Raw genomic sequence first — 14,420 nt, 5'->3', positions numbered from 1 at the left:
CAAAAAAAAAAAGACCAGCTTGTGAATTGCATTGCACAAAACTTGACTCAAAAACTCTTAAAAGTATTGAAATAAACACAACAAAATCCGTTCACAGAATTACAAAAAAAAGAAAAAAAGAAAGAGAAAGGAAAGAAGAAACAGTAAAATATTCACAGAGGTTGTATTTGGAGAGTGGGGCTATGAGGGAAAACCTGCCGGTCTAAATCATCAAAGGTCAGAGGCAAAAATAATCCCTGTCTTGGAACCATAGGAGTGGGGAGGAAAAGTACCTTTCCAGACAGGCAGATACCGTTGTTAATGCTCACACTGTCCTGATGGTTGGTTTTCAATTCAGGATGAATTCCAGGCACAGTAGGAGCATGGCACAGGGTTTCTGATTTAGTTTAGGGATGAAATATAAACCAGAAGTTCCTGGTACTAAAGGAAATTTTAACCCTTGTGACCCATACTTTTACCAAGGTCTATTCTCTTCCTTTTCCTCCTCCTTGGACTCATGATACTATTGTTCTCAGCGTTGTTTCATGGTTCATTGTGCTACCTTCTTTATGCCTCTGCATAAACTTACGGTTGGGAGATATCCGAGATCCTCTAAGTCCATTTTATAGATGAGGAAAACTGAGACCAAGACTTGTGAAAATGCTCACTCAGTCAACAGCTGGTGAGTTCCAGAGCCAGAAATAAACAGAGTCTGATCCTATTATTTTCCTACTCTTTCACCTTCCTAATTTCCAAGAAAAAACCAAGCCCTTTTAAGAAAACCACAGAAAAAGCTAACCATGTTCTTGAAAATGCTTGCAACCTTGAAGTAAGCATAGATAGCTTAGGTCATAAAAAGGACAAAACATAAAAGAAAAAGAAAGTTGATAAATTGGACTTCATCAAAATTAGAACTTCTACTTATCAGAAAATACCTTTAAGAAAATGAAACGGCAAGCCGCAGTGTAAGAGAAAATTGTATATATATATATATATATATATATATATATATATATATATATATAAAAATATATAAATGTATACATACACACACATATATATGACAGTATATATATTTGTTCACATGCACGCATATATACCCATATATACATATATGTCATATATATGACAAAGGACTTATATCCAGACTATATAAAGAGCTCCTATAAATCAATAATAAAAAGATTAACAATGAAATTTTAAAATGGACAAAATCCTTAGAAACTACACGGAAAATACACAAATGTCTAATGAGTACCTGAAAAAGTGCTCAACATCATTAGCCATCAGGGAACTGAAAATTAAAACTACAATGAAATTTTACCACTCACCCACTGGAATGGCTAAAGTAAAAAGATCCACAGCACCAAATATCTGTGAGGATGTGGAACAACTGAACTCTCATACATTGCTGATGGGAGTGTAAAATGTAGAATGGCAAGATTTTCAGAAACTGTTTGGCAATTTCTTATGTAATGTTAAAAAGAACATCTTCCTTTTGACCGATCAATGCATATCCTAAGTATTTACATAAGACAAATGAAGCTTTATCTTCATAGCAGCTTTATTCATAATCAACCCAAACAGGAATCACCAAGTGAATGGATGTAACAAATTGTAGTTCCATTCATGCAGTAGAACACCGCTTGGTAATACCAAAGATGAATTACTGATAAAGCAACAATGTGGAAGAACCTCAAAAACATTCCATTAAGTGAAAGGATCCAGAGTAGATACTGTATGACTCTTTATATTCAGTTCAAGAACAGACAAAACTTATCTATAATAAAAGAAGTCAGAACAGTAGTTGCCTATGGTGACGGGGATTGACTTCAGGGGATACGGGAACTTTGTGGGCGTGATGGAGATGTGCCATGTTTAGTTTGGCTTCGTGGTGGAAACATATGTTAGAACTCACTGAAGTGTCCACTTAAGATTTGTGTACTTCACTGCATATAGAATTTACCTAAGCAGTAATAATTTTAAAAAACAAACCCCCAAACTAGGCAGGCTCAAACGAGTGTAGCTGAATATGGAAAGTTTGGGGTTTGCTTTCTCTTTTCATCCAGCTTCAGCCAAGATGACATTTCACTTGGTCCTGGGACAGTCACATTGTCTCCACTGAACCACAGACACAGTCCTTTTAGAAACCACGTCTGCTGCCAATGCACTACAGTGTTTTGCTGGATAAAGACATCTTGCCTATTAAGATAATAGCATCCCCCACCTTTCCAGGACGGTGCCGAGGGAGAGAAGGCAGACTTGGTGGCGCATAGTTGGGACCATGCCTTTCAAATATTTTCATCCATTTCCAAACAGAAAAAAAGGTCCATTTTTAACTCTTGGATATAGGTTACATTTTTTGGCAGTTTTAATGTTGGAATTCCCTAAAATGATAAATAATTTTTAAATCTTTCCACATACTGTGTGTTTCCAGATAGGTCAAAAGAGTTAAATTCATATTTCTGAGATGTAAGTCATGAAAGATGTACGTATAATTTTAGAATATCACCAATAGCATTTGGCGGGTGTAAAAATAATTTTCATAACTCTGTTGATTAAGATACTAATTGTGTGTCTCTCTGTACCATTTTATCCTGTTTTGGAAGCGAAATGGAATATATCCATTTTTTTCTTACTCTTATTTTTATTTTGTTTATTTGTATTTTTTGCATTATGAAAATAGATTAAACATTCAGGCGTGTTGGAAACTGTGAAAGAGGAAAGTTTGAGCCCCAAGAGCAAAATGCTTTTAATTTTAAAGACTGAGATTTCATTTAGTCTTGGATGCCATTATAGTGAATAATGGGAACTGATCCTAGACTTCAAAAGAAATATGACCATATGGTCTTACCATTCAGCACTTAATGCTGCTATGAATTTCCAGTTCTACCCCAACTTTTCATTTCCCCAGTGTTCCTCCTCACCTCTGTCATCTTACAAAAACGAAAGGAATCTGAAACCCTTTTTCATGTTTTCTGAAATACTTCCTGGTGCTAAGAAAACCTTTTCTTTGGGAGAACAGGGTTTCATAAAGAAAGACAAAAACCTGAAACAGACATCAGATCCCCTAGGCTAATTACTGCAACTCCAAAGTTTATTCCTTTTAAATATGAACTCTTTAAAATGATTCATTTAGAGATCAGAATGATTAATCCTTCTCAGTCACTATGAATGTCAGCAGCAGGATTAAAGGATTTACATGGCCATGTTTACTCAGCTTTAAATTTCTGTACTTAAAGACACCAGTTAAAGAGCTGCAGTTTACCATCGTTTCATGTGAATGTTTTCCTCTTAGTTCCCTCCTTTAGCTCCCCTTCCTAACTGATTGTTGACTAATTTTGGCTGTTAAGTAGGTAAGTGCCTCTTTCAGACTTGGCAGCCAACCTGCTTTGTAGATTACCTGCCAGAGGTGTGAGTAGATAGATGTAGCTTATAGCTCTCCTCTGGACACAGTAGGGGTAATCCTTGCCCCCTGCCTCGGCCTTGATTGGTCTGATGTCCTGCGCACCCGCTTGCTGCTAAACTTGTATCTGGTTCCTTGCCACATTGCCCATTTTGGACCCACATTGTGAATCACTGTGGTGCCGCTTCAGTCACAATTATTAAACACCTGCTGCTTCACGCCAAACCACACGCATATTTATACCAATGCCTCCTGCAGTTTGATTATCAGATAGCAGCGGATACGTTGTAGGGTTGTAGGCATATTAGCATCCATCGCTGGGTCTTGGGTTGTTCTAAAGAGATAATGACTGGGTAAAAAATAAAAAGCAAATTCATTTTCAGAATGCTTTGGAGAAAAACCAAGTTTAAAGTTATTACTCTCCTTACAAATGGTTGCTAATGTCAGAATTGCACTCTTCTGTGGTTGGGTATCTAAATCCTTCATGGTACATGCTTAAGGAGATGCTTTTTCTTTATAAGTCAGCAGACTCACAACCTAATTTTTCTTGTTTGAGCCACCAAGCCTTCTCTTCAGTATCCATATGTTTGTCTTCCCCTGGGGGCCTCACAAATCTTATCTTGAAGAAAAGGCATATTCTCTGGGGCTGTTCATTCTAATACTGCTTTCCCTGCTTGCAAATGCACTTGGGGTTTTCCCTTCTCAGGCTTCTCATCAAGTTCACCGTCAAGTCTCAACCACACACTTCCAGTGACAGGTACATACAGTTCACAGATGAGTTCAGGATGAATGCGGAGGGTGTAACCTGCAATGGCTTCCATTAGACCCGTGGTTTGAGTAATAAATTGGATTGTAAATACGGTGTACAGTGGTCATTTCCTTTGTCCTCTAGAAATATTAGATATTAATTTATTATGAATAGGTACATCGAGAAGGCTGTTGAATACTGTTGATTATATTTATGTTTTATAGAGAGAGTAAAATGGGGTAGGGAAAGTTAAGGTATTTAGTGGGATTTTAAGTTAATTTTTAAAATGTAGTTTTGTGTAGGATCCTGTAAGTCAAGATTTATACCCTCACTGGAGCTTCTACTGCATGTTCAAGGGTGGGTATTCTGTTCAAAGAGTGACAAATTGAACGTAAGGAAGTTTGGAGTATCCCAGAAAATCTGCATTAGGACTCAAAGGGAAAAAAATTCCATACGCTTGTTTTACTCTGTGATCTTCTTATCGTTTTACAAACACAGCAAAAAAAGGGACCTCCAGATAAGATGGCGGTGACGCTAATTCCACCCGTATCCAATAAGATATGTTTGTCCAATTTGTAGTTTGGGGTATGCTCCGCCCTTGGAGGATGGTGCCTCCATGTCTGAAAATACATAATTCCATCCAAGCTGACAACAACCAAGGAAAATACTTAAAGACAGTTACAGATTATTTTATTTCTGTGTATTACATTTATATTGATCCTTCTCTCCTTTTCCTGTGCTCAGTTATGGGGCTTGCTACTATAGAAGAAATAGACGCTTATTCTCCTTTTAAAAAGTCCATATATGATGAAGGGAAAGGGAAGAATGAAAAGAAAAACGTTGCTCCTGTATTTCTTACACAACTTCATTTCTTTACAATAAATGAGGAAGGAGTTTTAAAACCCAGCTTCTTCAAGGGAAGGTAGTAAACTAAATTTCTAATTATTGAATGGGAGCTATTAAACAGCAAATCAAGAGAATATATTTGTTTTCTTAAAAGAAGATAGACTTTCATCTTTCTTTCTTATGTTTTTAAATTAATGGAAATAATCATGCAAAGTAAAAATTCAGAACTCTAAAAGAGACAATTACTGATTTCCTTCACTTACATCTCCTTCTGTATGGTCCATCTTGACAGTTGTATGGCCCTCCTCACCTTTATTCATGCTCAAAACCATAGGCATTAATATAATCTGTTGAGTCTCTTTCTTAGTTTCCAAAAATGGGATCATACTCTACACACTACTTTGCAACTTGTATTTTTTTTTAACTTAAAATATATATAATAGGCTTCTCTCCAGAACAGAAAACATAGGTCCAAACCCACTCTTTCTGCTAGCTACATAGTCTTGCATGCAAGGAATATATCACGTATGTAACAGTTCCCTTTCTGGTAAACATTCCAGTTATTTCAATTTTTACAACCATGCCATAATAAACATTATTTGTACATGTCTGTTTAAGTCCAGGTGATTTTATTTCTCTCGGATATAGTCTCAGAGGTAGACTTTCAGCACTAAAGAATATTTTAACTTTAACAGAAAAAATATTTTCAAAGACTAAAGCAGCATAATAGGAGGCAAAGAAAAAAATGATAAAGGAATAATGAAAGTGTGTAGCAGACCCACAGAATCAATTGCTTTTTAAGAGAACAATTCTTGGTTTCTGTACCAATGACTTTTAGTCCAACTCCTCATTGCAAATTTACAATCTGGTATACACACTTGCAGTGTGGTATAAAAGAGAACCGACAGATAATAAGTGTTGTGAGGATGTACAGAAACTGGAACTCTCATACACTTGTGGTCAGAGAGTAAAGTGGTGCAGCCACTGTGGAAAACAGTCTGGCAGTTCCTCAAAAGGTTAAACATAGAGCTAATACAACATGACCCAGCAATGCCTCTCATAGGTATATACACAAGAGAAATAAAAACATATGGTGTTCCGTAGCAGCATTTTCATAATAGCCAAAAAGTGGAAACAACTCAAATGTCCATTAACTGATAAACAGATAAATAGAAGATGATGTGTCTATACAATGGAATATTATTCGGCCATAAAAAGAAATGACTACTGGCACATGCTACAATATGGATGAATCTTGAAAACACTATGTTAAGTGAAAAAAGCCAGTCGCAAAAGTCTACGTATTGTAGGACCCCTTTTCTTTGAAATAGAATAGACAGAATAGACAAATCTATAGTGAGAGAAAGTAGATTAGTGCTTGCCTAGGGCTAGAGGGGGTGGTGGGGTAAGAGGGGAAATGGGAGGTGACTGATAATTGGTACAAGGGTGATAAAAATGTTCTAAAATTGATTGTGGTGATAGTTGCACACCACAATGTGTATGCTAAAAGCCATTGACTTGTACACTTTAAGTAGGTTCATTGTATGGTTTGTGAGTTAATATCTCAATAAAGTAGTTTTGGAAAAGAGAAGAAACAAGTGAAATAGAGAGAGAGAAAGGGCACAATCTGAGCATTAGAGAATCTAGACATAAGAGGGGAGAGAATACCATGAGTTCTCATGTTGGACCACCCTCCTCTGGGTTCTGTAGTCACCCTGTGTCACTCCAAGGCTAGTCCCTCACGTAGAGGCTTTTCCTTTTCAACTCACCCAGACATAGCAGATGTCTTGCCTATTGGTGGACATCACTCTGCATTGCAGCTTTGAAAAATCCCTTCTTGTTCGGACTAGGTTATAGACACCAAATGGGAAAAAGGCCATTTTTTTCCAACCCCCTTCTTTTATTAAAGAGGTAGCTATGCTCAGTGCTGGTGGAAAGTGGTCCTTTCCATTTTGTCACATACCCTCACTCATTTTTCAAAATGTGAACCTTTTTTCAATGATGCAACCTGCCTGGGCTGTTTATTCAGTCTTTCTTTTATAGATTTTTTCAAATTTATGAGTGTCATGAAACAAAAATGCCTAATCTAGTCCAAGCGAAACTTGCCTTTTAATCACAAGAAATTTCACCCTCAGGTACACTTTGTTCTTCCTGCAATTTATTATTTTGGGACTGTTTCAAATTGTAATGGGAAACTCTGTGGCTGGCCTTGCTGATCAAGGTTATCAAAATTCAACGTGCAGGAGATAAATACTGATTTCACCAGTATCAGCCAACAGAATTAATACAAAGACTCTACAGGGTGAAGAAAGAAATTAGGGTAATGGTGTTAGAAGCATTGCAAAGAACACAATCTGAAGAAACCATGGAAAATAAGAATAAATGTATCCTCATCTCTTTCATGTTGCTTGAAGCCAAAGATGAGTTTAAACAAGACGGTCACGTCTTTCGTCTGGTTCCAGAGCATCTTTGCTGCCTCTTTCTGCCAGTCTCTTCCCACTTCTCCACATTGACCTGAAGTCCAGCGCCAAGAAGCGCATCCCAACCCCAAATCCCCAGCTCCGTGGTACCTCCGCCAACTGCCTCGTCTCCCAATCAGGAGCCCTTCTTTCCACCATCTTCCTTCTGTTGGTCACAACTGCCTGAGCTTTCCATAAGTATAGCCCAGCTTGCTAAACATTGCTGAATTGTAGGAAATAATCGAATAGACTAATTCATTCAAATGTAATACCTAGATCTCCCCAGGGGTGTTTGCATTAAAACGCGGGATCCTACAAGCAAGAATTCTTAACCTAAGAGGAGAATCAGCAACAGTGGAATTGGAAGCACTGGGTAGAGAGAGTTTGGAATGAAGGAAAAGTCAACTTTGGTGGTGATATGGCTCTTCTAAAAGTATTTGAAAACAGTCTTGTTCCCACCCTCAAATTATACATTTCTCTATGATTATTACATTTGTCCAGGTGTTTATTTTTTGTCATTTTTCATTTTGCTTCCCTTTATGCTGGCCTCATTTACATAAAGCATCTCTTATTTTAATTTAAAAAATTTTTTAAACTGAATGAAAGATTCTTTAAATTCTATAGTGCTTTACAATTTTCAAAAGATTCATACATACGATTTCATATAATTCCATAATAATCCTTTTTATCTCCCCTCCCCCTATATTGTCCTCCCCACTTCCCTCTCCCCATTGGTAACCGCTAGTCTGTTCTCTGTATCTGTTAGTCTGCTTCTTGTTTGTTTTATTCATCAGTTTGTTGTATTTCTCAGGTTCTACATATAAGTGATATCATACAGTATTTGTCTTTCTCTGTTTGATTTATTTCACTTAGCATAATGCCCTCCAAGTCCATCCATGTTGCTGCAAATGGCAAAATTTTATTCTTTTTGTGGCTAAGTATATATATATATATATATATATATATATATATATATATATATATATATACACACTCAGTACTATATATATAATGGAATACTACTCAGCCATATAAATGTGTGTGTGTGTGTGTATATATATATATATACACTCAGTATTATATATATAATGGAATACTACTCAGCCATATATATATGTGTGTGTGTGTGTGTGTGTGTGTGTGTATATATATATATATATATATACTCAGTATTATATATATAATGGAATACTACTCAGCCATATAAATGTGTGTGTGTGTGTGTGTGTGTGTGTATATATATATATATATATATATATATATATATATACTCAGTATTATATATATAATGGAATACTACTCAGCCATATATATGTGTGTGTGTGTATATATGTATATACACTCAGTATTATATATATAATGGAATACTACTCAGCCATATATATGTGTGTGTGTGTATATATATGTATATATACTCAGTATTATATATATAATGGAATACTACTCAGCCATATATGTATATGTGTGTGTATATATGTATATATACTCAGTATTATATATATAATGGAATACTACTCAGCCATATATATATGTATGTGTGTGTGTATATATATATACTCAGTATTATATATATAATAGAATATATATATATATATACTCAGTATTACATATATAATAGAATATATATATATATATATATATATATACACACACACACACACAGCTTCTTTATCCATTGATCTGTTGATGGACACTTAGGTTGCTTCATACTTTGGCAATTGTAAATAACGTTGCTATGAACATTGAGATGCATGTATCTTTTTGAATTAGTGTTTTTGTTTTTTGTATACATACCCAGGAGTGGTATTGCTGGGTCATATGGTAGTTCTATTTGTAGAACTATTTTGTGAGAAATCCCCACACAGTTCTCCATAGTGGCTGTATCAATTTACATTCCCACCAGCAGTGTAGGAGGGTTCCCTTTTCTCCACATCCTCGCTAACATTTACTTGCGTTCTTTTTGATGATAGCCGTTCTGACAAGTGAGGTGGTATCTCACTGTGGTTTTGGTTTGCATTTCCCTGATGATTAGCGGTGTTGAGCATCTTTGGCCATCTGCATTTCCTCTTTGGAAAAATGACTATTCAGTTCTTCTGCCCATTTTTTAATCAGGTTGGTTGTTTTTTTGATGTTGTGTGAGCTGTTTGTATATGTTGGAAATTAATCCCTTATCTGTCTTATCATTTGCAAATATCTTCTCTGATTCGGTAGGCTGTCTTTTTGTTTTGTCGATGGTTTCCTTTGCTTTGCCAAAGCGTAAAGCAGCTCTTAAACCAAGTCATCACAGCCCTGAAAAGTGAAAAAATAGAGTGGTGAAGTGACTTGAATGAAGCCAGTAAGTGGCTTTAACTTAGGTCCATTGGAAATCAAGTTTAGTGTTCTTTCCCAAGAGAGCAAAAGCAAACTTTAATTTAGTAAGGAAATCTAACAGCTTGCTTTCTAGCTTGCATTTCAGAAACAGCCCTTAGGAGTTTGAATCATTGCGAGACATTGATTTCAGAGGGTCAGATGTTTGTTTGTTTGTTTGTTTTTAACATCTTTATTGGAGTATAATTGCTTTACAATGGTGTGTTAGTTTCTGCTTTATAACAAAGTGAATCAGCTATATGTATACATATATCCGCATATCTCCTCCCTCTTGCGTCTCCCTCCCACCCTCCCTATCCCACCCCTCTAGGTGGTCACAAACCATGGAGCTGATCTCCTTGTGCTATGCAGCTGCTTCCCACTAGCTATCTATTTTACATTTGGTAGTGTATATATGTCCATGCCACTCTCTCACTTCGTCCCAGCTTACCCTTCCCCCTCCCCGTGTCCTCAAGACCATTCTCTATGTCTGCGTCTTTATTCCTGTCCTGCCCCTAGGTTCTTCAGAACCTTTTTTTTTTTTTTTTTTAGATTCCATACGTATGTGTTAGCATATGGTATTTGTTTTTCTCTTTCTGACTTACTTCACTCTGTATGACAGACTCTAGGTCCATCCACCTCACTACAAATAACTCAATTTCATTTCTTTTTATGGCTGAGTAATATTCCATTGTATATATGTGCCACATATTCTTTATCCATTCATCTGTCGATGGACACTTCGGTTGCTTCCATGTCCTGGCTATTGTAAATAGTGCTGCAATGAACATTGTGGTACATGACTCTTTTTGAATGATGGTTTTCTCAGGGTATATGCCCAGTAGTGGGATTGCTGGGTCATATGGTAGTTCTGTTTTTACTTTTTTAAGGAACCTCCATACTGTTCTCCATAGTGGCTGTATCAATTTACATTCCCATCAACAGTGCAAGAAGGTTCCCTTTTCTCCACACCCTCTCCAGCACTTATTGTTTGTAGATTTTTTTGATGATGGCCATTCTGACTGGTGTGAGGTGATACCTCATTGTAGTTTTGATTTGCATTTCGCTAATGATGAGTGATGTTGAGCATCCTTTCATGTGTTTGTTGACAATCTGTATATCTTCTTTGGAGAAATGTCTCTTTAGGGCTTCTGCCCATTTTTTAATTGGGTTGGGATTTGGTTTTTTGATATTGAGCTGCATGAGCTGCTTGTATATTTTGGAGATTAATCCTTTGTCAGTTGCTTCATTTGCACATATTTTCTCCCATTCTGAGGGTTGTCTTTTCATCTTGTTTATGGTTTCCTTTGCTGGGTAAAAGCTTTTAAGTTTCATTAAGTCCCATTTGTTTATTTTTGTTTTTATTTCCATTTCTCTAGGAGGTGGGTCAAAAAGATCTTGCTGTGATTTATGTCATAGAATGTTCTGCCTATGTTTTCCTCTAAGAGTTTTTTAGTGTGTGGCCTTACATTTAGGTCTTTAATCCATTTTGAGTTTATTTTTGTGTGTGGTGTTAAGGAGTGTTCTAATTTCATTCTTTTACATGTAGCTATCCAGTTTTCCCAGCACCACTTATTGAAGAGGCTGTCTTTTCTCCATTGTATATTCTTGCCTCCTTTATCAAAGATAAGGTGACCATATGTGCGTGGGTTTATCTCTGGGTGGTGGGTCAGACGTTTAAGGAGTTTGGGATGCACATTCCAATTCATCAGGGTGATGTCTTGGATATTCATTTGCAAAATGATCTGTGTTTACATACCCAGGTAACAAATAATAAAGATTGCCGTTTTCTGCTTTCCTTCACCCCATAGATTTTTGCATCAAGATGGCAACAGTGTGAAAAGTCAATAACATGGAAAATGTTTCAAGTTACATTTCAGAGATTAGAAAGGGAGTTCTTACTATCTTTTAATGTGTCTCTTATTTTTATTCTCCAATGTGGGAACCTCCCCAAATAGAGGAAAGATGCACAGGATCTTATCATTCATTTTCACCCTTTAAAAATTGTTTTGGAAAAATCAACATGTTTGATGGTGATGTTTAACTGTTTTACACCCTTTTTCCCCCCTCCCCATTTTAGATATGATATATAAATAGGAATGGATAAGCTCTTTCACATTAACTGTCCATTACATTCCATTAACTGTCCATTACATTGACCATTTTTGGATTTACTTTCATAAGTACAGTCCACACTAGTTCTTTTAAAAATATTGCCACTACTGTGTCTTACCTCATTAAGCTTGCCCACTTTCTCACTGTTCAATGAGTTCTTATTCCCTCTTCTTTATTTTTGCTACTTCCTTTATTTTTTATTTTTATTTTTTTATAGAAAATCTAGGTTGAATATTTGCACTTGGAATGAGAAGACCCTTTTTTTAAATTAATTTATTTATTTGTTTCTGTTTATTTATTTTTGGCTGTGTTGGGTCTTCGCTGCTGCGCGCGGGCTTTCTCTAGTTGCAGCGAGCAGGGGCTACTCTCCATTGCAGTGCACAGGCTTCTCATCATGGTGGCTTCTCTTGTTGCGGAGCACAGGCTCTCGGTGTGCAAGCCTCAGTAGTTGTGGTACATGGGCTCAGTAGTTGTGGCTCGCGGGCTCTAGAGTGCAGGCTCAGTCGTTGTGGCACACGGGCCCAGCTGCTCTGCGGCACGTGGGATCTTCCTGGACCAGGGCTCGAACCTGTGTCCCCTGCATTGGCAGGCGGATTCTTAACCACTGCGCCACCAGGGAAGTCCCAACTACTCCCTTTATTTTTGACATACTTTTTGGTTCAGATACTTATTCACATCTCTCTGAGATGATTTGTAGCTAATTTGTAGCAACAGATTTTCATTATTTATGAGTGTCATTGTCAGAATCCATTTGGAAGTCTGACCGAGATACAGCGGATTCCAACTTCTGATCTGACCAGAGCAATAAAGCAATTAACCACACTGGTTAAAATAGGCTGAATCCTTGCGGGTGCTAATATTTTTACAACCAAATATTTACTGTCTTGTGCATTATGTCTGATTCATTTCCTAGGAGATTCAAGATGTTATTATTACAAATAATTTATAACACCCTCTTTTAAAAAATGTAATGTATGTTATTTCTCATACTAGCCAATTAACTTTAAAATGTTTGTGGATATAAGAGAAGGAAGTACCAAAATGAAAACTATGAGTAATATAAATGCTTAATATTCTTAAAAGTTTGGTATTATATGGTAGCATTTAAATCAGTCTTGGTATACTATTAGTCTTTTCCTGTATTTTGATTCTAGTTGGTACCTAAATCTTAGACTCTACCATGCCAATGAGACAGGAAATGGAAGGCCCATGTGTATGCATCCTCTAAGCAAACATTTTTCTCTCTCTTCTCACCCCTAGTATCATAAAACATAGGTGAAATTTTCAAGAATAAATACAGGATTGGAAAAGCCATTAATAACGGCAGTCATTTTAAAGTGTCACCTAATTTAAACACTTTTGCTTTAAGTTATTGCAGTGTCATGAGTTTTATTATGCTCAATTTATTAGTAAAAGCCTTCAGGGTTCACAACCATTTATTTTGCAGGGAACTTGATTTTATCATTAATTTTTAAATACATAATACTCCCGCTTTATTTTTTAGAGTGCACTTTATTTGCACGAATTGGTTTACTCTGATCAATACAGATGTTTCCTGGTGTTTATTAAAGCAAAAAATCTGGGAAGTCAGATGTCTGCACATTTTCATGACATTACACTCCAAAAGTTAGTGTATGTTTGTACACACGTGATACATGTTTATATTGGTTGTTAAGTTTTAGGTGGGAAAATGTAATAAAGACTGCCCAGGCTCCGGTTTCTAATTTTTTCTGATTATTGGGTAACTTTTTCTAGAGGGCAATCTTTTCTCTTCCAAAGGAGTGACCTCTGGGTGGGAAAATCCTAATGTTTGGGATGAGAGCCAGGACCCAGGAAATAATTCTGACAATTTCTCTGGCTTCACAAGTCTGCGAAACACAGTTCTATCAAGGATAACTAAGCCTTTCTCTGGGTTGGGTTTTCATGGTCTGGCCTGCTTTACCTGCGCAGCTCTCTGGAGGTGTTCGTGGGCTGAAATAGTTGACAAAGGAGCTCTGAGCTGGGGTGGGTGGAAAGTCAGAGGTGGAGCTCCCTGCCCCCCCCCCCGATTGGACCCACGCGACCACAGGTCATGTGGAGCTAATGCAGACACCTGGTGTTGAGAGCTGACACAACTGGATGCTTAAGTGTTTATTTTAGGGAGATTTTGTTTAAAAAAAAACTGAAACGAGACATATACTCACTAGTTGTTATCTTTTCTCCCCCTGATCAGGACAGAATTTCACCCTAAGGCAGTTAGGCGTTTGTGACCCGGAACCCCGAAGAGGACTGGCGTTTTGTGCGGAGATGGGGCTCCCTCACAGAGGTTACTCTATCAGTGCAGGGTCAGACGCTGACACTGAGAACGAAGCAGTGATGTCCCCAGAGCATGCCATGAGACTGTGGGGCAGGGGGGTCAAGTCAGGCCGCAGTTCCTGCCTGTCAAGCCGGTCCAACTCAGCCCTCACCCTGACAGACACAGAGCATGAAAACAAGTCGGACAGTGAAAATGGTAAGTTCTTTTTTTTTTGGCTTCGTAATG

The 14,420-nt window shown here is 37.2% G+C and overlaps 1 protein-coding gene across 14 annotated transcripts in view; it reads left to right on the top strand.

Moving 5' to 3' along the window:
- TENM3 (teneurin transmembrane protein 3) overlaps positions 1 to 14,420 on the top strand; it is a 2,524,603-nt gene that overhangs the window by 2,100,934 nt on the left and 409,249 nt on the right. For all 14 annotated transcript variants that reach the window (XM_059909693.1, XM_059909692.1, XM_059909687.1 and 11 more), the window contains one exon: positions 14,112 to 14,390. In XM_059909693.1, the coding sequence (XP_059765676.1) occupies positions 14,112 to 14,390 (279 nt within the window). The remainder of the gene's footprint in view (positions 1 to 14,111; positions 14,391 to 14,420) is intronic.

The sequence above is a fragment of the Balaenoptera ricei genome, chromosome 21, assembly GCF_028023285.1.
Source record: "Balaenoptera ricei isolate mBalRic1 chromosome 21, mBalRic1.hap2, whole genome shotgun sequence".
Taxonomy (NCBI): Eukaryota; Metazoa; Chordata; class Mammalia; order Artiodactyla; family Balaenopteridae; genus Balaenoptera; species Balaenoptera ricei.
Note: the sequence above shows the minus strand (reverse complement) of the source record. Positions and strands in the feature narration are given on the sequence as shown.